The 24,621-nt window shown below is 42.0% G+C and overlaps 2 protein-coding genes across 2 annotated transcripts; one reads left to right on the top strand and one right to left on the bottom strand.

Moving 5' to 3' along the window:
• Window positions 1–1,945: 1,945 nt before the first annotated feature.
• Window positions 1,946–14,299, top strand: POLR3G (RNA polymerase III subunit G). The gene is made up of 7 exons (XM_086480201.1): window positions 1,946–2,065; window positions 4,161–4,290; window positions 8,408–8,470; window positions 9,184–9,234; window positions 12,691–12,761; window positions 13,641–13,769; window positions 14,210–14,299. The coding sequence occupies exons 1-7, from the start codon at window positions 1,946–1,948 to the stop codon at window positions 14,294–14,296; spliced, it is 651 nt and encodes a 216-aa protein (XP_086336327.1). The 3' UTR covers window positions 14,297–14,299.
• Window positions 14,300–20,269: 5,970 nt separating this feature from the next.
• LYSMD3 (LysM domain containing 3) lies at window positions 20,270–23,350 on the bottom strand. Its single transcript, XM_009950738.2, has 2 exons — window positions 23,075–23,350; window positions 20,270–20,918 (listed from the first exon to the last, which is right to left on the bottom strand). Exons 1-2 carry the CDS (start codon window positions 23,348–23,350, stop codon window positions 20,310–20,312), a joined length of 885 nt encoding a protein of 294 aa, XP_009949040.2. The 3' UTR covers window positions 20,270–20,309.
• Between the last annotated feature and the right edge of the window lie 1,271 nt (window positions 23,351–24,621).

Below are 24,621 nucleotides of genomic sequence, written 5' to 3'. Positions count from 1 at the left end.
CTTAAGTTTGAAATTTGCCTTTTCATTCGTAGAGTAAGTGACACACGAACTATCCGTCCAGAGGTAAATGTGCCCAGGTGCTCTGTCAGGCATCCACATGAGTTGTCTGGTAACTCTCGTGCTTGGTGGCTTGGATGTACATCTCAACTTGTCCTTCACCATTTCTCCTGTCATCTGTTGCTGTCACTTTATGCTGTCAGTAGACATAAACCTTCTAAGCCAAAAATCACGAATTTCAGTACAACTACAGAGTTGAAATACCGTTAGTTTTAAAGCTTGTTACTTCTCAATCGACTATTGCGCTGTTTCAAGAGAATCTTAGTGAGAATTAATTCTGAAGCAGCATTTGAAAAATAGCCTGTATATTCACTGTATTTAATGCAAACAGTGTGCCTGTCCTGGCTAGCTGCACACCTCCCTTAACTTTTTTGTTGGTTTTCTTCTGTTGCTGGTTCCCTTGTTTCCCCACCTAGATAATATAGTTGCTTACGTTACCGTATCTTTTTTCTTTCTCCATTCTGCCAGGCTCACATCTTGCTTTTCATCTTGTTTTCAAATGAGTTTGCTATATCTTTTTTCTTTTTTCTTTTTATTTCTTTTTATTTCCAGTTAATGACATGCTCAGGATTAGCTTTTGCTTTGTTGTCCTCCTTAAAATGATTTATTTAGGTCTCTGCTTATTTTTAGAGTTTCCTGTGCTACTGAGTGATGTGGAAATATATAATGTGATTTTGTTTTATCCAAGCAGAGCTTATTCCTGTTGAAAGTAGTAAGTAGGGAAATACTTGAATCAGCCTGTTTCTTACTGGCATTTAATAAAAAGGCCATTGCTTCCATTTGGGGGGGGGGGGATCTTAAAAGATCTTAATCTTAATCTGCATTTCTTTGCTCCTAATCATAATTCTCTCCTGTATTCCTTGTTATTTTAGACGAGTCTATGAGAAGCCATAGGTATTGTGCTGTTTCTTATTTCCCGCTTGACCTTGTTATCTCACCCGCACAGTAACGGTGGGAATAGACCTGGTGACACAGGTAGGGCAGTAAGTCTAGAACAGGCTCACCCTTACCGAGCAGGGTGCAGTGCAGCAACCTTGCAATTAACGGTCTTGGGGAGTCAGCAGTAGCACGTTGCTTCAGCCAGGCTTCTCTTGCATCCCATTTCATGACAGCTTCCCTGAAAAAAAGCGCGTTTCTAACATTTTGCCCAACCCGTGGGTCATACAGTCCTGAGATGAAGACTGGCCTGACTGTGAAGGTGGTGAGATATGACTGTAAATGCAGTTTTGCAGGTTATTTCACTTTTATATCCTTGGTGAAATACTTCAGTTGGAAACAACCTCCTTCTGTCAGCAGTTAGCTTGCAGACATGCTGGAGTCCTTTGATGTTTTTACTTGGAACCTCTTTGCTTTTGGCTCTTTATCGGTACCCAGAACTAGTTACAAAGATAAAGAAAAAAGTAATCTGAAGGACAAAGAAGCCATGAGTGACAAACACAAACTGTTTTTTTTTGGGGGGAAAAAAAAAAAAAGCTGCAAAATGTATTCACGGAAAGTTTGGGGTCCTTGAATTTTTTTTTTTCTTTGTTTTTTTTTTTTTTTTTCTCACTTTGTTCCTGGTTCTTCTACTCTGATTGAACTCAAGTCAGTGCATCTAAGGTTTAGAAGAAGAAAGTTTAAAATTACTGGGTTAGGAGGTAATTTCAGGCATGCAGAGGTGGCTAGCAGAAATGAAGGAATGGAGTTGATTTTAGGCATGTATCAAATTTATAATATGTGGAAGAACCCAAGATGGGCATTCAGATGGCTTGCTATTTAAAATGATCTTTGGTTTTAAAATTACTGTAATCTTTGCTAGACATTAATTTCGTAGGTAATACATACATGCATCTGATATATGTGACAGAAATAAATCTTTAAAAATCTGTAATATTTTCAGTGACTCCAAATGGCTGGGTCAGGTAGAGGAAGAGGACGCGCTGTGTTTACCTTCAACATCGAGGCTATTGGCTTTGCTAAAGGTGCAGCTCTACCTGATGTCATGTGTAAGCCACCACCACCATTTCCTGTAAGTGCAGCAAGTATCGTAGGGCACACTGTCTGTGTTCAGGTGAAGTGTACTCACTCTCATGTTCAGACAGGGTAATGAAATACATGAACCCTAAGTACTTTAGGTCAGTTTTGAAGTATTTAATGTAAATAATCATTTTTCTTGTTGTTACTTCCTGTCCCTTTGCTAAGTGTCATATCCCAAATTTAACTGGGTTGCTTGCAAAGTGTTATTTCGTTAAAGTCCTCATCATGATTTGGTTTTCTGGACATTGTAGTAACTGAAACGTTGGATAGCTGAATTTGTTTGAAAATGAAGTTACAGTATTCTTTGAAGCTGTGAACGGATTTGCTGATTTTAGAAGTTCACTGTTGATGCAAACCTAAAAGATTTTGGATGATTTTCTTTTGCCTCAGTAGCCAATGTTTGAAAGTAATTTGAAAATAACTGGAAAATATTTTATGTAATTTAGGAAACTTAATTGAGATTTGGCATTTGGGACGTATTTGAGAATTAAATTAGGGGAAGAAAGAGCATTTTCTGACTGCATTTTGCTATGCAGGGAAGCTTGGACAATCTTGAGGAGGAGAAGTAGTCTCACAGTATTGCAGTTTTATGTAAGAGCACTTATGTCAGGATTTGGTCAAGGTGCATGAAATTTTTCTCAGTCTCACGTGTTGTGATACAGAACTTGCAAGTTTGACGTATAATTGGTTGTATGCTGAGATTTCTCTGAATAGTTCTTCCACCTGAGGTTTTGACCTGCTGAACCCGATGTTACATATCCTCTTAGTCCACCTTTACAATTTCGTTGTGTGATTTCAGTGACACTAAGCCATCTGTAACTGTTCCTGATGCGAATACTGCAGTCTGCTTGATAGCACAAGGAAGCTGAATTCTGTGTGAACTACAGCTTCTGCAGTTACAGTCAGCAGTGGATCAGCCTAGTAGGAGAATTACTAGCCCTGGTGTATCTAATATACCATGGAGAAGTTAAAGTGGCTTTCTTCCTTCTGTGAAAAAAAGTTTCAAAACAAAGTTAAACTTGTCAGGGGAAATTAGTGCCATTCAAAAATGTCAAAGTTAACCCAGTGGCGTAACTACGATTGACAACAATTTCAAGAGTTAGATTTAATGAGTGGGCAGTGACCAGAAGTCTGTTACAGCTATTAACTGACTTACAGCGAAATTATTTTAAGCAGTGAATTGTTGCCATTGTGTATTTCTAATAGGCAGTTCTGAGTTCTTATGAATTTCCTGTAAGTGCAATTAGAAACTCAGTTAAGGAGCTTCAGCTTACAGTCAGCAGCATTAGTTATTTAAAATGTTGGCCAGCCAGCAAATACAGCTGGAAGCAGTAAACTCCTTCCATGATCCATCTCTTGGACTTGTGGTAGCATTTCGTGCTTTGCAGCCTGCTGCTCAGGTATCGATTGTGGACCATCTGTCGTGTGAGAGGAACAACATCTATTCTGTAATTCTGTCTCTGGCTGTGCTCTTCTGTGTATTTTTGAAACTGTTTTTGCTTATTTATCTTTCGCAGTTTCAAAGATAATAGTTGAAAAAAGCCCCCCAAAATCAAAACCTTAACAATTCACCTGACAGAAAATTAATGGCATGAGGGCCTGTGTGCTACCTGATTGTATGACAACACAACCTGTTTCCGTGACAGTAGTCATGGAAAAGGTGTCCATATTATTCAGAGTAATCGTACTTAATGTAGTTAAAACATTGTTTTAGCAGGAGTTAAGGCCATCACTGCTCTGACTGAAGGGAGCAGCAATGGTTTCTGAGTAAGTTTGGGTGGTGTGAAAAACTGCTTTTGGCGTTTAAGAGCTGAGCATGACTATGAATGACTGTTTCACAGTTTTAATACTTTTTTCTCTTGGTTTCTTGATACATTTTTGCAGGGCAATACAGTGAAGTCATAGAAGGTATAAATTCAGTTGTAAACAGTTATGCATGTCAGAATGCAGTAAAGTATACTTGTGAAGTAGCGTAATGCATAGTTGCACTCTTCTGTGATTAGCTGTGTTTATTGTGGCTTTTGTTAGTTTTCCTGTATATTTGATGGATCTTAAGACCTTATAAATAATAAACATAATTTGTACAGAGTACAGACAATAAGCCAGTGCCTCTGAAAACAGGAGAAGATGAAGATTACATGTTGGCCTTAAAACAAGATCTTAGAGGAACTATGAAAAAAACGCCCTATTTTTTGGCAGTAGAAGAAGATCGTGAAGGTTTGTTTGTGTGCTTTTTTTTTTTTAAATTTATATCTTCAGTAGTTATTCTGTGAAAAGTCAAGTAGTGAAATGCATGTGTTGAAGCTGTATTTTGTACTGAAAATGAGGAATAAAAATTGGCAGTTTAAGATAATCAGGAATTTTTCTGCTTTTACGGATACTGAAGTTGTAGGTCACACCCTCAAGTGCTGTAACTGGAAAGCAACTGCTGTGTGAAAAAGAGAGGTACCAAACATCTGTTCCATTTGATATACAGTCAGAAACATGTAGGCCAACTATATGCAATCTGTTCAATTATATGCTGACCAATACAAGCGAAACAGGCACTTCTACATGGTAAAGTACCCTAAAAATTTTGCATTGGAGCAAAGAAATCTGTAGTTAATACTAGTGTTGAAATTCAGCTTCTGTTTTAATTGTGTAAAGACATACTGGAAATAATCAATGTTATGTTTAATAGCTGGGCATTCTAGAAGGTACTAATTTTTTTTTCCCCTAAGTCTGTTCAGGAAAGATCAGTAAGTATAAGTGACGAGTCACCTGAAATACGAAGACTGAGATGAGGATAAGTGATGTTCTGCATCAGAAGTAGAGCTGGATTAGAAGCCAAAGCTTGTTCTTACTCTGTTTGACCTAAGAATGTCTTTAGCTTTTATGTGATTAAAAATGAACCGCTTTTTGTTATTGTTTGATAACAATAAACACTCTGCTGTACTTGACATCCAGTCATACATCATTCTAGTGTTAAAACCCAAGCTTCCTGGGCAGAAAACTGAGCTAGTGGGAAAGAAGGAAAGCGGGGCAGGGTAGGAAGACTTTAATGTGTGTTTACTTTGCTGTGGGTTGCTGTAAATCTAGCAGTCAGAAGAGGTTATTACTGTGAGGAGTGCTTCTTTTCGTCTGTGATTTTTGGCTAGTTCTGTCATCCTCTGGAGTGCTTGTTCGGAGTGGTATAAATGGCAAGTGCTGGTACAGGAAGATAGGAAATGCAGCGTATTAGGAAATGCCGCATGTGTCGGACCCTAGGCCCCATCGGCACAACAGGCAGTCACTAAAAAGCTTTATAAAGATGTTTAAGAAATCCAAAGTGGCCAAATACTGGATAATCTTTTCCTTGCTGTCTTGTGCTGATTTTGAATGAGAGCTGACTCGAACTCTGAAACATGAAGTTTAATTTCTACCCCAAAACCATCAGAGTATTTTCTGCCTGAATATTCATGACGCTGATACCATGCAAGTACACAGTCCAGTCCCCTCTGAATTTTTGATAATTTTTGTTCGTGGTGTCATGATGAATTCTAGAGGTTTTTTGAGACTGCGTGCAATTTGTTTTTATTAGGCTTTGAATGTACCAGTGATTAACACACCTTACTTTGCAATTGTCCACTTGTACTAAAGCGCTGTTTAAAATGGAGCAGCACTCTGCAGTGTGAGCAGTGAACACACTGTCGACCAGACGTTGTGCCTCACAAAAGGCAGAATATTTCCTCTGACCTGCAGCTGGAGCCCAGCAGCCACCGGGATGCAGCAGGCAGCTGTAGTGCAGCACAAGCACGGCCCAGGGTGGACCCTGATGGTGCGGCCAGGTAAAACCTTGGTTGTGAGGCGAGGAGAACAGATCTGATCTTCATTTCTAGATCCCTTTATGATGGTAGAAGAATTCCAAGTTACTCTTCTATCACGTGTACTCTTTCATCTTCTGAGTAAACAAATTTCAATCTCTGGCTTCTCATCTCGCTAGAGGCTTGCTGTGCTCTTGATCTTTGTCAGGCTTGAAGTTCACTATTTCTGTGTGAGGCACAAAAAAGGAAACTGCAGTGCCTGAGAGCTGGTCAGAGTTATTTCCAAGGAACCAGACACTTTATGAGAACATACTATCTCTCTTTTCCAGCTTTGCCTCATGTGATTGTGCTTACTCTTCACCTCAAAATCATCTTTGTTTCTACAGCCTTCTTTCTGGGATGGGGTCAACTCTCTCTGTTGCTGAGTGTGCTCCTTAGTAAAACTGTCAGCTTTGAAGACTTTTTTACTACAAAAACTGGCAGTTGCAGGGAAAGCAGGTAGACAGCTACTTGATAGACTCACGTAATACTTCAAATGGTCTCATCATCTCCCCAGGGGTAAGTTGGTAAGTTGAAGTAACCTTTTACTGAACATTTCAGATGTACAAAAATGTCTTGTCTGAGGGGTGGGAAATAATTACATCATCAGTGCTCTGCAGCTTAAAAAGCTTGCTTTCGTCTCAGTCACCGTGTGCAATTGTCTCTGGGACTGCATTGTGTGTCAGAAGTGGCCTAGCTTTAAGAAAATCACTTTCTTCCCCCAGGACAGATTATTTGTAACTGATCTTTTCCGTTACTTGGTTTACAGCCCCTTGCTCCCCTGTATTTCATCAAAACATCTGGTAGGGCTAAGAGAGAGGCTAGAGGGGGGCTGTGGGCAGGATCTTCTTAAATTGGCTTTGCTGCAAGAGCAAATGGATTGTTTTAAACCCTCAACACATCTGTGAGCCAAATGGTCCTTTGAAGTGTGAGAAGGGAAGCATTTTAATTAGTTAGGACGTAGCTAGCCATCTTTCTTTTGTTATTCAGGTGGTAAATGAAAGCCATGTCCAATACTGCCTGGCAAATTTGATGCATTAGTGTGCCATATAGACCAGATTTTCATCATTCATTTCAACACTCATTTTGAGTGAGTAGCAGCCATATTCTATAGTAAGTTCTCTATTTTCCTCACCTCATAAGCTGTGAAACGTTCATATTTTTCCTGTAGGTATATCTGCTATGACTGGGTGGCTGTCACCTTGGCAGTGGTTTGGCATTCATTCATTAGCCGTGAATGGCAAGAATCAGTCAGACCTAATGTTTTAGATGCCATCAGCTATTCTTCACTACAGAGCCTCAAGTTGAAATCAAAACTACTGGTTTCTTTCCCTCTCTGTGCTGTTTTCCACAGCATCTGTGAGGGCTACCTACGTTAAATGACGCTTGAGACATTGGCATTTTAAATGCAAGCTCTTCATTCCACGGTTGTAAATAGGTCTTCTGCTTGCCCTCATCAAAACTGAGCTTCATTTCTGATCTCTTCCTTCTCTCTTCCTTTTCTCTGTTGAGTATGTTATAAGTCTTTGACTGCAAAGGTCACAGTCTGTCTTTGTTACCATTTTTTGTATAATACCCACAAAAATATCCCTGTTAGGGTGATGAGTAATTAGTGCAATCAGAATCAGTAATTTTGCATTAAGCGGATTTTGCAGTTGGGCATGGTAACTTGGTAAGAAAACACGGGATTGATTTAAAAACACTTAAGTTTTGATACTGCTTTTGTCATTGGATATTGTACAAGAAAGCTTTTTTTGCAGTACATTTTGGATGTACTTACACTGGGTAACTACTGTATTATTTACAATGTATTTCTCAGTTTAGTTCTTGTGCCTGGAAGAAGGTTAAATGGACTAAAGTGTGTGGCTGCTGTTCGGGACACATCTCTGTTACGCTGCAAAGCTTTGCCATTGCAGAAGTGCTTAAAGTCTTGGGATGAGATGTGGCTTTCTGAGACCTGGGAATTCTGGCTACTTTTTATGATTAGCATGGTGGTGATGAATGTTAGTGATTGGTTTTGCAGCAAAGGTTTGATTGTGAAAGTCTTGAATAGTAGAAGAGTTAGCGTTCATTTGAAGTTTCAGCCTAGTTTCCCTGACTGTGTCTGCATTTTATGTTTTCCTGCTTTCCAGGGATAGAAGTATAAATTATAATAATTTTGGAGGTTTCTTTTGTTTGTGTCTTTTTGGTGGGGGAGTGTTTTGATTGAAAGGAGATACCCCAAAAATGCAAAGCAATATTTGGGGGTTTTGCAGGGTTTTTTTGAGGGGCTATAAAATCCAGATCTTGCAAGTACTTAGCAAATTAATAGGCCTGGGAATTATCATGAGAACTGCTCAAAGTAGTGATGTTAAACTGTTTTTTTAAGTGTTTGTCAACAGCACAAGAAAGTGTTCAGTGTGGGATTAAAAAAAATACATTGCATGTTTAGTTACAGGAAAATATCAAGGAGAGTGTCTGGATTGCCTTTTTAATTAATTCAATTCAATTACACTTTGTATCCTTCTATATAGCAATTGAGAGATACAGTAAAAAGTACCAGGACAGTGAAAAGGAGCATGCAACATGGACCCCAGGTAATACCTGAGATTATCAAAGGCTAATTCTTTATTAACCTATGAAATGTTCTGCTCTTTTAAATGTTTGATTCATTATTTTTCAAGCAATAAAAAACTATGCAAATCCTTACCAAGTCACATATTCCTTGTTGAGGGTTATGCCCTTTGCATGTTTTCGGATCAAGGCAAAGTATTGTTTTCTCCAAAAAAAAAAGGGAAAAAAAGCTGATTTTATTTATTTACTCAGTTGAAACAACTGATCTGCAGCAAAAATGCAAGCCTTAGCTCTCACTCTGGCTTTCCTTCTTCCTTACTAACCATGCAGATGCCAGTTTTGAACTGGGAGCAATCACTGGTGTCACTAAAAATAACCCAACCTGATGTCTCAGTCACAGGTAGCTGGGCTTATAACATTAAACTTCCACAGCCATATAGCTCACTACTGCAAACTTAATTATAGAATGTAAATTGAAGGGCACGTGGGTCACTGAAAGGGCTGAACTTTGTCTCTCTGGGGCAGATGCCAGTTGCACGAAGTGGGTGAAATGCCAGTCCTCACTCTAGTTCTTTCATTTAAAGTACCGTAAAACTCTTATGTGCTAAAGCACTTGGGTGTGCATGTAAATAGGACCAAGCAGAACAGGGGCCCCAACCTTTCCTTGGTGGGTGGCAGGGGGAGGCTTACTGCTGTAAATCATCATTCATAGATGTTAAGGCTATTTTCTGTACAGATTGGAGGAGACTCCCAAGAGAGATGAAGCCAAAGAAAAAGACCAAGAAAGGTATATTGCATATTTTTTTAAGAAGTATTTAGTATACACTAGTTGTGTGATAGAAGACATACTGGAGCTGGTTAGGGAAAAAAATAAATGGTAGAAATGTTAACTAGTCTGAATAATCAGGACTTTTGGCAGGTTTTTTCTAAATAATTTACTAGCCTGCCTGTCTTTTGTGGTTTTTGCTTTGCTTCTGTAGGATGTTTTAACCTACTGGAACAGATTTATCTTCCTTTCCTGCCTTTCACGTTGATGTGGCATATTAACATATGAGATACATAATGATGAAAGATTAAAAAAACCACAGAACTTTTTGTTTTGGAAGTTTGTGTCTTTAGTCAACACTCGCCCTTCTATTCGGTGAATAGCTGGCTGGTCAGATTTCCTTTCGATTTTGGGTTTCTCAGTTATCTTGTTTATGATTTGGTTGACTTCTGCGGGGTTTTTTTAAGCCTTTTCTATGTGATTTAATGTAGGTTGTTTTCTATTTTCCCTGGTTTTACTTTTTTTGTTTATTTTCAGCTTTCTTCTGCAGAATTGTGAACCAGATCCTTCAACAGCAGTTGGAGCTGGTATTGGTTGTTCTTACAGGAAAAAACTTTTTTATTACACAGCATCATATGTGTACTTGTTTTTCAAAGTGTTTTGTAGTATGCATGACTGTTAAGTTCTCTGTAGAAGTCTGTTGCTCTGTTGATGTGAAATGACACTTGGCCTCCTGTATCTAGCTGTGTGTTACATATAATTGTTTACTTTCTTGTTCTCTTTGCCTGAGTCCTTCATGTGTCATTTTTCAGTTCAAGGATAAAATAGAAAAAGAAAAGGGAATATGCAGTAGTCATGGAGACTAGCTCAGCTGGAACCTTTGTTCATTTTACGAGCGTCATTGAGAAACATGGTACTAAAGGTAGACTGCAAGATTCAACTGAAAATTAAATACTTACTTGCAAAATCTCTAAAGATGAAGCAGCCTACTGGAGCAGCTACCTTTTTTTTTTTTTTTTTTTTTCCAAAAGAAGAAACTGCACTGGCTTTTATAAGCCTATACACAATGATTAGCTCCCCAAGATCAAATGAAATCATAAATGCCAATTTATTATTCCTTGTTACAGTAATGCAATTGTCATAAAGAGAGAATCACTGCTCACTGTGGGGGATTTTTGCTCTTTCTTTTGTGCCAGTTTCTCTATTTGCTCTTAAAAGTATACTTTCTAACATAATTGTAATGGTAAAGAGTAGCTGACCATGAGAATTTGATTGGATAAAAAAATATGTTCCTCTGAAAGCAAAAGTCGCATGGTTTTAGGGTATTTTTGGGGAATCCGGATGATGCAGAGGCAGTACAAAAGTCATATGACTCAGGAGGATGGTAAATAGCTGATCAGTGACACTAATCAGCTGATTAGCCCTTCTGGTACATATCTTGTGTGGTATTTTGAGGACAGCCATCTTAGGTGACACTTTATAACCAAGTGGAAGAAAGGTGAGGGAGTCAAGTCAATCAAGAGGTGAGGGAGTCAACTGAAATTCAGGCTTCCTACCATTCTACCTTTGTAGATTGGTATTGGGAGCAGTATTGGGATCACTATGCAGTGACGTGTACAGGGACGGCTCCATTTGCACACGCCTCTCCCTCACCCTTTCTGGTTTCTCTAAGACCTGACCGCCTGCCTTCTTGGTGACAAAACTTGGGGCAGAATTCATCTCTCCCATGCTTACCCTGGGCTGCAGACCACGGAGTCCCAGATAACAGCAGTGCCTGCCGAAATTAAAAAAAAAAAAAAAAAAAAAAAAAAAAGCAGCGTTGGCTGCATTCAGCTCTTGTAGGCCAGCTGTATGCATATGTGTAGCAATCAGATGTATGCATTTAAGCCCAAGTACTGCCAGAACAGGTATTTGCAAAGATTAGATCGTGTTCCGTTGCACCTCTAAGCTACATGGGTGTAAGGAGCTTTTGCTTGACGTTCTGTAATGATGAGTCGGTGTCTCTAACGTTATGATAAGCTCCAGAGATGCCCAGCACTTAAGGAAAGATCTTGCTTATCTGGTTTTATTTCCAGGCTGTTTGTTCTATAGGCATTATCTCTAGAAGCCTGCAGGGGTTTCTGCAGAGATAATAATTTTGAGTCACACTTTCTGCTTGTTTTCCTTAAAAGCCTACTTCATTCTGGGTGTGTTTGCTGTGATGCTGTTCATGTTGTCACAGAGCAGCTTGGCTCCTTGTGCAGTGCTTTTGTCACATAACCTTTCCTAGGCAAAACACTGAAATGACATAAATGTTGCTTTAGACAAATGGTTTTGACAAAATACAGTTGTCTTTTTAGCAGCTCTTAAGAGTTCTGCTTTCTTAAGTATTAGGCCAGATAAAATACATAACTGTGCTGAGTTACTGTCTGCTCCAGAAAGAATATCCCCTCCATCAGTGTGCACTGTTTTTCTTTCTGATACCACTTCATGCAGCCCAGTGTAAGAAAGGTGCAGGTTGCACAGGCTGTCTTGTCTGAAGCTGCCTTGTCCCTCAGAAGCTGTGTAGCTACACCACAGTGGCCCGTCACAGGCTGTTAGACCCTGCTGAGAAGAGCTGGTCTGTGTTCAGTGCACCCCTGTGTTTTAAGTTTTATGTGATCGTGTTGAATACAGCAGGGGAGACAAAAGACAGTTACATTGTGAAAACCGGGCGTCTCACAGAGCTTTCTAAATGCTGTAACATCTTTCGATTCAGAGCTCTTTGATTCTCCTCATCTGCTGGTCAAACTGCACTCCTGCAATCGGGGCAACCTTAGTTTAGGGTGCTGCCATTCAGGTAGCTCTTGCCTGGGTGTACACAATGCTATTTTTGACCTTCGCTCCACTGTATAGTTACGTAGCGTAATGAGGTTGGATTGCAGGGAGTAGCTTGATGGAAATTGTGTTCATGAATCAAGGCACTAGGTGGAAATACGGACTGTGGACTCCTTAGATGAAAGCCAACTGTGGCCCAGAAGCCATTTAGCTGCAGTAACTATACCTACTGCATTGGAGCTAGTAAACTGCAATCTGCCTTGTTTTATCTGTCTGCCTGAAGCACTCAGCTGTCATTAATGTGTTGCATAAATTAGTAACATTAATGAGTTTTTGTCTTTTCAGGGTGATGAAAAATAACAATTGAGATTTCGTTCTCATTTCTTAACCTATTGTGAGTATTTAGGTGAAAAGTATTTCATGAAGCTGAACATCATGCTTTGGCCAGACCTTTGGTCAACTGCCTGTTCAAAGTGACTTTCAGACTGGCCCTATAGGCACCACTTAAATCGGGCATTTACACCTCCATGAATGATGTAGCTCGAAGCATAATGTAGTTTTAATACAGATGGTCTGGGATTTCTGTGGCGTAAAGCTGTAACCTCTTAAGAGCCTGTAAAACAAGAGAATTTGTGTTCTTCCATATTAAAAAAAAAATAATAGTGATGTATTTTATTTCAGCAGGTGCAAAACCAAAAAAGGCCAAAAGCTCTGAGCCTAAAAGTAATCTGGATGTATTGAAAAAAATTGAGGTAAGATGTGCATACTCTTTCTAAATTGTACAACAGAAATTGCTGAAGGAAAATCAAACCTTTAGGATGTTTTTTGGTATAAATGGAAGAACCAGAGCAGCCTTTCTCGGGCCTTGTCTTGTTACTCTGACAGACAACTGTTCTGCAGCGTGTTAGCACAAGGAGAGGATAAGGGTGGAGCCTGGCTTTGCAGAAGCTCTTTCCTTTGCTGCTGTTTGACCCTCTGAACACAACAACCAGTTGTTCTTCACTGGGTAGTGATGGAGCCTTAACCGTGAACAGCAGAGCTACTGTTATTGAAGGTGGAATTGGTGCCAGAACTTTTAAATCTATTGCTATTTTGCTGATCTACTGATGTTGGAAATGAGACAGCTTAGTGAGAGGGGAGAAACATACATAAAAAGAAACTTAGGAGGAAAGTGACCTCGGTTTTGAAGGAAGCTGCTACCATGTGGGAATGGGAAGCTTAAAGGGGAAACAGCCTTTTATTTTTTTCTCTTGGTGATCCATCGGTTGTTTGGTGCAGATACATTACTGTATACAGCATGTGGTGTTACTTTATCAAGTATGACATGGCCTTCTGCTGTCAGATGTTCTAACAGTGGACGGTAAAGGGAAATCATCATCTCAATTTATTACACAAGACATAGTTTTTTAGGCTTCAAGTCTGATGGCTACTGCTTGGTCAAGTAAGTCCTTACGAAGTTCTTGTGCTTCATGTCATGTTGTTTTAAAGATCGACAAAAAACATTTGCACACAGCATTGTTACACTTGGCAGTTGTCGTGCCGTTAACTGCAGCGTAACATTTTGGTAGTGTGGAGGATACACTGTGGCTGTAACATGGGATTGCCTTGTAAAGGAGATTGCCTTGTGACAGGAGTTGGAAAAGAAGGATGACGAAGAAGAAAAATCTGAAGATGAGAAAGACAAAACAAAAGACAAAGAAGGTGAAGATGATGAAGAAGCAGAAGAACCAGAGGAATATGATGAAGAAGAGCATGAAGAGGTATCGTGTTAGCTCCTCTGTGTACACAAAGTCAGATCCCAGTCGTTCAGTAGCGTGTTGGCTGTCAGACGGAGAAATGTCCCTAGCTTCTCTGACGCCAAGGGAGAGCTGTAGTGAGAGGCGTCATGACGTCAGTTTGTTTTGTTTCTACATTGTGTTGTAGTTCATCTGAGTGGGTCTTTTAGAATTGTCTCTCTGAAAAAAGGTCTTGCAAGTGGGAATGTGTCCTGCCACAATCAATATATACTATTACTCATTTTCATCACTACAGCAGTGATGCCTCGTCTTTTGTAGATAACAGAACTTCATACCAATATTTCCCTTTGCTTTCCCAAGAAATTTAACTGCTGCTACTGCTTCAAGTGCAGTTTAAAGCATGTTTCTTTCACCAACTGTTTCCTCCACAGATACAGTGACGGCTGGTTTTTCCTTTTATTTAGGAAAATGACTACATTTCTTCATATTTTGAAGATGGAGATGACTTTGGTGCTGGCAGCGATGACAATATGGATGAAGCAACATACTAGCTATTGCTGCTGGGTGGCACACTGCTCAAGCCTTACACTACTTGAAGCAGAATTCTGGAGGTAGGCTGAATATCGACAGAACTAATGCTTTCGCTCTGTTGGTTTTGAGTATATCCTCCGAAAAACACGCCGGACAGTTCTTCTAATTGTACTGTGCTGTAAAACCGGACACGGGATCCTTTGTGTTGTTCTTTTGCCAAATGTTTTGCAGGCACGTGCCTTTTTAAGGTTCTCTGGAATGCCTACTGACAGGGTAAGCTACATGCCATTGTATTGCCTCTGCACAGAACAAGAATGTATGCATTTTAATCAAAATTGTGCCTAAGCATTTGCACTAGTCCTATGCTTTAGCAGTCAAGTCTTGAAAATAATAGTGAAATTCTTGATGACTGCAGCAAAAAAGAGATGCGGCCTTTATGGACCTAAGCTGCTCGTATCTGGCAGCAGACTTCTCTGGAGGAATTTATGTAACTTCTCAATTCAGGTGACTGAAAATAATGGACAACTAAGCACTTTAATATAAACTGACTTGAAAGGACCTCAGTAATGTGACTAAAAACCATAATGAGAGTATTTTGAAAAGCTATTATTCTAGTTAAAAGAACACATTATTTTTAGTATTTTAGTAAAAAGGGACTGTAATATTTAACAATGTCTTATATTACCTTTATGAATCAGCATAAGTCATAATTAAGGGCAATTTCATTTAGAACAAATACATGGCAGAATATAAGATTGAGAAATTACGGAATCCTGGTTTTCACCAGTGGTACAAAGATTAATGATGGGGATTTCAGTCCTTCAGCTCAGTTTCTCCGCCTCTCAAGGCAATACTTTCTTACCCCACAGAGCTGTTCAGTGAGAAGGCAGATAGCTATCTATGGGAACTGTTAATTGCATTTATTTACTTTCGTACAGCACAAACAAGACAGAAACTTAACAGAGAGCAAACCAATATAAAAAAAAAAAAGTAGGAAAAGAATGTGGTGGAGTATTTTGATGCGTGAGGTTTTAGTTAGGAAAACAAGAGAAAAATGCTGAGAATAGCAAAACCAGAATGTTTGGAAATTCAATTTTATTTAAGAACCAACAGCTGAAGTGTAGAAAACTTACTCCTGAGATCAGATACCTGAAAAACACAGTGACAGAGTGTTCTCTGTGTCCAATTGTCCTTTGATGGTACAAAATATTATTGGTCAGTGTTATTATGTTACTATTGATTGGGGTGGGTGGGTGGCTTTTTTTTTTTACTTTCTTAAAACGTTCTGTTCCTGATGACTAGTGCTGTTATCAGGTCTCATGAAAGAGAGGTTTTCAAATAAAAGCAAGTATTTTGTCCGCAAAGGAAACTACAGTAGCTTTCCTTTCAAATTTAGCATTCTGTCAAGCAGTACTTTACTTCAGCAGTGACTGGGAAAAAGTACCACCTTATTCTGTGAACTTCTGTATGCAATAAGGATTTGTTCCTGAAGGTGTAGCTTTCTAGTGTTCTGATAAAATATGTGTGAGATGTAAAGGAAACAAAGCTAAAATGCCATGCAGGTCACACCTCAGAGGTACACCAGTTTTATTTTGAAGTGTTCATACCTATACACATGACGTTTAATAAACATTCTGCTGCACTGCATGGGAAATGGGATCTGTCTGTTCATTTTCTCCTCACATCACACATGCCAGCAGTTGTTCCTTGCACAGCCGTGCCTGTTTCTTTCACGTGATACACCAGAGAGAGACAGAAGACGTTGTGAACAAGGTCAGCATGTTGAAAATTAAATTTGCTTGCCTCGGGTGTCACTACTATTGTTTTCTACTAGCTGTTCCCCCCTCTGCAAGGTCAACAGTGAGACTCCTTGCCTCTCACACAAGGAACATGAGTAGCTGGCTTTTGCCAAAGACCGAACTAGAGAGCTGACACTGGAAAAGCATTACTGCACGCGTTACAGTTTGGCCGCAAGCTGTGGCTTGCCTGAACAGGTACAATACCTCACTTTGTAGCAGACACTAACTCTTGAGGACTCATGACTTTTCTTCGCTTGTCATACTGCTAATGGGAGAGACAATTCCCTCCCTGCTGTACTGTTGAGAAATATTACTCTGGCAGAAACTGGGTCTTCTTGAGAGCTTTAAAAGGTGAACTGTGGTCACCTCTGTCCCCCAGAGGGAACCGCAAAGTCTTAGGATGGACTGTCCAGGAGTAGTTCAAAAATGGCAAATAAGGCCAACACTTAGGAACATGCTGAGTTCTGCAATGACACAGCTCTGTGCCAAGGCACTTCTGAAATGAAAGGAGACTGTGCTGTTCCAGAGGTGTTAATGCTTGCAGCTGTTTTTATAAGCTGATTTTCCAATTGCTTAGAATTTATTGCAAGACCGTAACACTGATAAAACTTAAGCCGTTCCTTGGGTCTGGACAGGCCCCGTACGTATTCAAATCCTACCTTAATAGCATGGCAGAAGAACATTGCTACTTCATACAAGGTGGCACTTCTTTCAGTGTGTAGGGAGATCACCATCTAAGAACTCCACTGATCCCTACCTTAATGTTTCATACCTATTTCTTAATCCTCATTTCGGAGAACTAACAAATTCCCAGAACTTTAGGCAGAAAAGTTCCAAGCTCTACAAGGCATGCACAGGATAAAGCATTAAGGCTCCAGTTAGGGTATGCTAGATGTGAATACTATACCCAGCTACTGCCAACAAAGTACTTGTTGGCCAAGGATTTTTATTTTAGGTCAGACATAAAAGCTAGCCAACACAAATACAGGTAGTGGTTTCCTGTAATAGAACATACAAAGTATACAGAGCTAAGAACACACGTATGCACCACTTTTCACTGCAGTCTAAACCAAAATCTTTATTTTACGCATACGTTCTTCTAAAAGCAGAGGAGCATAAGTATTTAAAATAAGACTTGCATCCTCATTCAGAATTTTACAAAGTTATATTTTCAGCCTTTATCAAATAGTTATACAAAGACTATTTGTGACAACATACTCCAAAATATAGCAGATTTAAAGCATTTCCATTTTACATGATCCAACAGTGCAATGTGCACTTAAATTTAAAACTAACTTCCCAATCAACAATGTGTTGTAATTAATCTAAAACACGATTTACCACTCAGTTGTTTTTTTGTTTTGGTTTGGTTTTTTTAAACAAGTCAGTTTCTAAAAGAGTATCTTTGCAGATTTTAACTTAAATCAGATTTAAGTTCCGTACAGAGCGGTTACCCTGACTAGTGATGATGCACTGGTTGTTGTGTTATACCTTGGAAAAACCAGTCAAGGTCCCTGCCTCCTGCAGAAAGCCAAGCCAGCCCATGCTTGTAATGACCAGTACCGGGAGTCCTACAATCTCGGAAATCCGAGACCTGCTGTATCTTCTGATAAAGTTAACTCTCTAAATTAAAAATACGCTACATCATAAAATAGTAAGAACATGATAGGCTGTTGGTTAGAGCGATATGCGGTCCAACAAAAGAGCTATCCTTGTCTGTTGTCCTAATGACTGCTTATCCTAAGGGCTATCACACCGAGCTCAGGGACAACAGGCTGCAGGTCTTCCACCACTGTGAAAAAGCCCAGAGCCTGAGATACGCCACAGAACTGTTCAGCCACACCACTATGGGGTGAAAAGCAACAGTTAACAACCGAACTCTTTACTGGTAGATCGGCAGGTTAGAGCCCTTCCTGACCGAGTCAAACCACAGCTGAAGTTAAGGTCACTTCTACACCGATGGCAATTTCATGCCCATCAGCTCAGGTACGTGCAGTAAATTAGGCTTACACTGCGTCATCACAACAGCTAACTTTGTGCACTGTGACAACTTTGTAAGAAATGGAAGGACAAAGTATTTAAAACATTGAAGTTTCAGAAACAGAACGCAGGGGAAAGGAACAAACCAGCAAATAAGCTTGCAGCAAAAAACTGACCCATGACGTACCGAGTCTCAGTCCTACATAGAAAAGATTGGTCTTAATGTGCCAAAGCTCTGGACTAGAGCAAGTCACCTTCTAAAACGTTAGCCACAGCAGCTGTATCACGTTAGCCACCACAAATTGTTTTGCAGTGCAGTTTTTCCTACAGCCTTACCCAGAACTGGTAATTCAGTAATCATGCTTGTGTTACTGGCATATTCTTTTCACATTGAAAGAACTATTATTTTAAAACACCTTTGAAAACAAGTGTTACGTGAAACATGAAGTTCACACCTCTTTGCAATCCTTCTAGTGTGGGAACTATGAGTAGTCTCACTGTCTCCACAGATTCCACTTTGGTCAAAGGGTTCAAGGGCCACAGGCCGTAATTCACAGATCCACGGTACAGCATTTCCTGTCAAGATCTGGCCTGCTTCAATTTCAGTACAACATATTAAAAGTCATCCAATTCACATTCACACACTTGGCATGGCAGTGAAAAGCACTGCCCCTCTTCTTGAGGTATGAGATGCCCCAAGGACAGGTCGCGAGTCTCTGCTTTCAAAATTTGTTAAAGCACTTTGGAATACCGCCAACAGTGAGGAAACGTTCACTTGATCAGATTTTTTTTATACTGTACATACTTAGTCAAGAGACTCAAAGGACAGCTTATAATAAATAGTAGTTTAAAGGACAGCGATTGTTTTTCCATTTCTCTCTTTGTAAGTAAGTCCTACTCCAGTCAGTTATGTTGGGCTTTGGTAACAAATGATACTTTGAACAAGGCAATGGAAATCTTGCTCCACAAGGCAAATAGAACAAAAAAACTATAGGCAGCATCTCAGTTTTTATTTAAAAATATTCTGAGTACACAAGTACCTCCTTCTTTCCGTAGGAAGAGTGCAGGGAGGTTTTTTTGTTTATCTTGTAGCATTTTCAGGTAGGGAAAATAAGAGAGGAAAAATAGGTTGTTCATGAAACCCCAAGTGAAACATTCAAGAACAGACTGGTTGATGAATGCGCTACAGGTAAAGAACAAGTCTGAAGCTGGAACTGCTCTAGTCTGCTGCAATTTAAGTTTCTTGTTAGCAGCCATTAAATCTCATTTGAAGTTTTCTAGATTTCAAGAGAAAATTAGCGTTTGAGGTTCATGGGCACATGACCGTTAGCATACTGGGTACGCACATGACTGCTGTCTGAAGAACTGGCTGATCCCAAACAGACATTAACTAGGGCAGGGGAATCCATCAGCATGAAGACCACTAAAGTAGTCACAGCAAGGTGACTACTTCTTCCGCACTTCTTCCGTTCTATACACAGATGAGGAGCGCCGCCCAGTCCAGTCCATTTTCTGCAGGATACCATGGAAGGATGTGGAGTTTCAGCACAACTCTCTCAACCATGTTGAGGCACAGTGCCACCCACATTGAAAACAAATTATCCTACTGCCTATACTGAATGGGTGGACCACAGGCACAAGGTTCGAACATTCCAGCTTAAGTATTAGGTACTGCCTCTATAAAAGTCACTTTTAAAAAAGAACTTCATATAGTGGCAATTAATTGTGGAATGATGTGGGTTTTAAGAAAACACCTTACTCTATAAGAAAGATGCAATTATGAGAATGCAGTTTTAACTGACAACTGTAAACCTGGTATTAAAACGTCAAGTGTACTACGCGTTCTATAAATACTTGAAGATGTTTCAAAGTTAGATATCCCCAAATGCCCATTTTAGGGCTGTAAAACATACAGTGAGACTCCTCAAGTGTTAGTTCAAACTACATTTTTTCACCTCAGCTTTAATTAAGAAACATATGCCTATCAAAATACAAAAAAGTGCAACGCTTCAGAGACTATTTTATACCTTAATTTATATCCCAATCTTGCATTAAAATCACCTGTCTCGGGCATAGTCAGAGACTACAGGATCCACAGAAATATCATTGTACTGGAACACGGCCCATAAAGGCAAGTCACACATTGAGGTGCATTTTCTCTGCATTCCAGATGCATTTTGCATTCTGTGGTTTCTCCTTTATCTAATGCTGTGCTATGTGTCTATGAATAACAGTTGCCTGGGGTTTGCCGTTGTTAAGGCTGAAGGTCTCCTTGATTATCAACATTTATAATATTTGCTGGATTTATTCCATTTTCTATTGGTTTCTGATGTGATGCTGCTGTGACAAACAAATGGGAAGATTCCATTGTAGAATGGTGACTGACATCTGCTTTCACTAGAACTTCATAATACAGGAGATAAAAAACTGGAGTTACTATGCCAATAATCAACATAATCACTACGGCTGTCCACCATCCCATACCCCAGTCTGCTCCATAGTATGGATCCTTGCATTTTTTAGTTTTACCATCGGTTTCGAAACAGATCTGTTGGGCTGCTAAGGCAGAAACAACTTCATTAAGATTCTCCCTCTTTGTGTCATTACATTTCACTATTTCTTCTATATCTCGATCCACTTCTTTTAAGAAGTTGCCAGCAGTCTCGTTAGCAGAGAATTTATCAGAAGGTGACGTTTCCTGCACTTCTGAGGAACAGTGAGCAGGCCGAAGGACTGGTCTTCCTTTCGGAGAGACATGTGTTTCGGTCAATACACTGAACTTTTTCACTGGAATTCTGATAGATCTCAGGGCAAAAAAATCTTGATCATTGATAAGATTGTTAACCCTCTTGATATCTGCAACCTAAAAATAAAAACAACAGTTTAAGTACCAAAGCCCCATTGAACTGGAACTCGTACTACATCCTTGAGAAACACACTACATCCTTGATGAAAAAAAGGCAGGTCCTCTGTTTTGTTTTGCTACTTCTTTTTTTAAACCGATACCCATTCAAACAGTATAAAGTGAGAAGAGGTCAAAGACCAAATCTGAACAATGTTAAAGTGAGAAGGTAATTACAAGGTAACAAAGCTCCTCACTTGAGTGAAGAAGACTGAAAGTCACTTCACACATGTATACTCACTTAACGTATATTCGTGTATTAGTGGCAACTATCTCTGTGAAATGAATGGGGCTTTACCTCAGTGTTTCCAAAGGAAGTGAGTTATTAATTAAACTGAAAACTTCCGACTAAGTAGTGTTAAAAATTATGAGCTTCCAATTCATCTAGCCACAGCTGTGGTTTGCAGACTCCTGCTTCTGGGGGCTAAAGCAGAAACCAAGCATAACTTAAAACCTTTCAGCTCCCTCAACAAGTCAGCTCACTCCTCTACCTATTCTTGCTCAAAGTGACTCATTTTGCTCTCAGCAAACTCAGATTTTAAGTCTAACATGAAATACTCTGCAAGGATTTAAGTGCCCTTGGAGAATTAGCAGCTTCATTTTGAGACAGTAACTCCCTCAACATGGAAGGCACAGACACAGACAGTACCATAATGAAGCACTTAAAAATCAGTACTTTTTTTGCCACCCCTGGTAAGCACATAGGAATCATGCCCATTTTAAGATGTTCAGATCCTTCCTGTCCTCACCGGGAAGACATCTGCCCCAGGAGAAGTTACAGACAGAAAACAAGGTAGTTAACAGACCCTTGTTGCTGTGACTCCTCCACCTACAACACAGACGTGGCCAGAACAACTAGTTAGGGTGAGCAGTGCCAACCGCCTGCGCCACCCTTGTAACACGAGAAAGTGTTTCGGTTCCTGTGACAGCGTATTTTCTCCCTGTACTACGCTGAATAAATCAGGTGAGCCTAACAGACTGCCAAACACAGCATTTACGCCAATAATTAGTGATTCCACCACAGTGCAAGTTACGCTCTCTGCCTAAAGCCCTGGACTTCCACGTCCTCCACAAATTTCCAAGAAAGAGTGCAACTCTTTCGGTTTTTATTTGAGGCCTAATCTAGTAAGTCTGCTCAAAATACCTAACTATGGTGGGTTCCAAAGCCAAGAATTGGTTAATGAGGCTAGGGTATGGTTAATGATTATTAAACAATTACATCAAGACTTTGGTACCTAAGCTCACTACAGGAGGCCCCTAACTCTGTTTCTGCCTGAAGAATTCAGATGACAACATGACTTCTGCTAGTATGGATTTTGTGTTTGACTAAATTTGACCTCTGGAAAACTGCACATTTAGCAGTCAGTCCACCAACACACACAGCTGATTTTCTGTTAAAACTGGAAACACACAAAGGCTAATATGAACCGAGACAGAAACCTCTGCCTTAACGAGTACTAGCCAGCCGCAAGTACTGGGTAGGAAGGACATTCACCAGACTAATTTAAAAACTCTTAGCTAGAAGTAGGAAGGCCTGAGCGCCAGAAGGGAATGCTTGGGGCCTGTGGGCAGAGAGCTCCCTAGGGTACACTGCGCTCATGCTGATAAATATTTAGGCAACACAGCAGAATTTAAAAGAAAACTACAGTGAGGTTTGGTGGCATTTTTCCCCTCCCTTAATGGAATCAGGGCTTCAGACAAACCCTGAAGGTGGTCTAGCAATACCGTCCTCATCATGGACGGACAGCAAAGGGTGTGCTTGTCTAGTGTGACTATGCTCGGGCGTGACTTTTACAGTAACGCATACACTTTGATTTTACCGTCACACGAACACTTTGAGAGACTGTGCCACAAGCCAGACCGTACATTTCTCTCTTACGCTTGCGTTAAGTGAAAAAGCCGACGGAACTGGAACTCCAGCATACTCTGCGCTGTCGCACTAACTCTCTGCCGTCATTTTTCACGTACGGCGTTTCCCACGGGCGGCAACAGCCGCGTTAACCCGACCGGTTAACTGGCAGGCAGCGCCGGCCGGCACCGGGGCATGCCTCAGCCCGACACCGGCTGCCCTCCCCGCCCGGGAGGAGGGGGGAAGCAGTAAGCTCCGGGGAACTCACCGAGCAGCAATACTGAAGCGCGATGGCGTTCAGAGTGTCCCCTTCCTGTATATCCTTCGTTAGCAGGACGATATCATCCAGCCTGTCCCTCGACGCGCTCCTCCGGACCTTCTCCCTGCCCCGCGGTCGCAGCTCCGACACCTCGCTGCCCTCCTCCTCCGGCCCCTCGCTCTCCGCCCCCGCCGCGCTCACGAAGGGGTACAGGAGGTGACCGCTGACAGGCGGCTGCGCTACGGCCGGAGGCTGCAGGCCGCAGCCGGCGCCTCTGCCGGCCATTCTCCGCGGGTGCCCCTGTGGAACAGACCGCAGCCGTGGCGCTCTCCGCGGGGAACTCTCACACGGCCCCCCCGGCCGAGCCCAGCTCCCTCCCGCCGAGACGGCCGCCAGCCCCACCACCGAAGGGAACGGCCGATCCGGCCCCGCCGCCCCGCTCCGCTCCGCTCCGCTCCGCCCCGCTCCCGCCCGAACAGCGGCCCTACCTGCCGCCGCTCCTCATGGCAACTGCAATGGCGGCCGCCCCGCCACGTCCACAGAGCGGCCCCGCCCCGCAGCGCCCGCCGCTTCCCGCCCTTAAAGCGACCGCCGCCGCCCCAAGCTGCTGCCACTGCGGGGGCGGGAAGAGGCCCGGCGGGCTTCCCGCTTCGCTCCTCGGGGGCTGCGGCCGCGCCCGGCTGAGGGGCCTCGCCGCGACCCCTTCGGGTGCTGCGGGGGGGGGGGTGGGGGGGTGGTGGGGGTGGTGGTGGTGTTTCCCCGACGTGGGGAGGTGTTTCGGGGCGCTGTGATCCGCACCGCTTCTCCCCCTTCCTCCCCCCCCCCCCCCCTTCTCGCCCCGGTCGGCGAGGCCTCAGTTGAGGGAACTCTGCGGGGCGCTGGAGGCCGCGGCGGCGTCCTCGGGGCTAGCGAAGCTCTTCCCCCCACTCCACCACCCCCCCCCCCCCTCGCCCTGGACCGCCCGTGTCCGTCTGGGAAGGGGAGAGGAGCGCCCCGGCGCGGCTCTCCGCGAGGCTGTGAGGGAATTCTCCCCCTCCCTCGGGTGGCGGTGGGCGGCCGGTCTCCAGCGGCGGGAGACCGGGCTGCCCCCCGCCGCTCCGAGGTGGCGAGAGGCGGCGGGGTGGGCCGAGGGGGAGGCGGCGTGTGGAGAGGCGGTGGGCGTGCGGAGCGCTGCCTGTGGGGTTTTGTTTTAATACATTGTTCGCGCTGGTCCTGCGTCTGGAGGAAAGGAGGCTGCACGGATGCGAAGCCGCCATGTGTTTGGGCCAGTAAGGTAATTCTTCTGAGAGGCCTTTTTTGCCTGTAGCAGCTCGCAGCTCCTCTGCGAGATCTATGTGCCTTTGGCCCTGCCTGGCTCTTGCTGTGCTGCTGCTCACTCAGAAGTTGCCAGGCGGTTTATTTTTGTCCCTTCGTGCCTCTCCTTCCTCCGCAGGAGTAGTACTACAGAGGTACAGGTGTTCGGCCCTTGCTGATGTTTGTTTTTGGTTTTTTGTTGTGGGTTTTTTTTTTTTTTTTTGCAAGAGAGAAACCATGAATTAAGCCCTGTAGAGACTTCT

This window comes from Leptosomus discolor, chromosome Z (assembly GCF_034619465.1).
Source record: "Leptosomus discolor isolate bLepDis1 chromosome Z, bLepDis1.hap2, whole genome shotgun sequence".
Lineage (NCBI taxonomy): Eukaryota > Metazoa > Chordata > Aves > Leptosomiformes > Leptosomidae > Leptosomus > Leptosomus discolor.
Note: the sequence above shows the minus strand (reverse complement) of the source record. Positions and strands in the feature narration are given on the sequence as shown.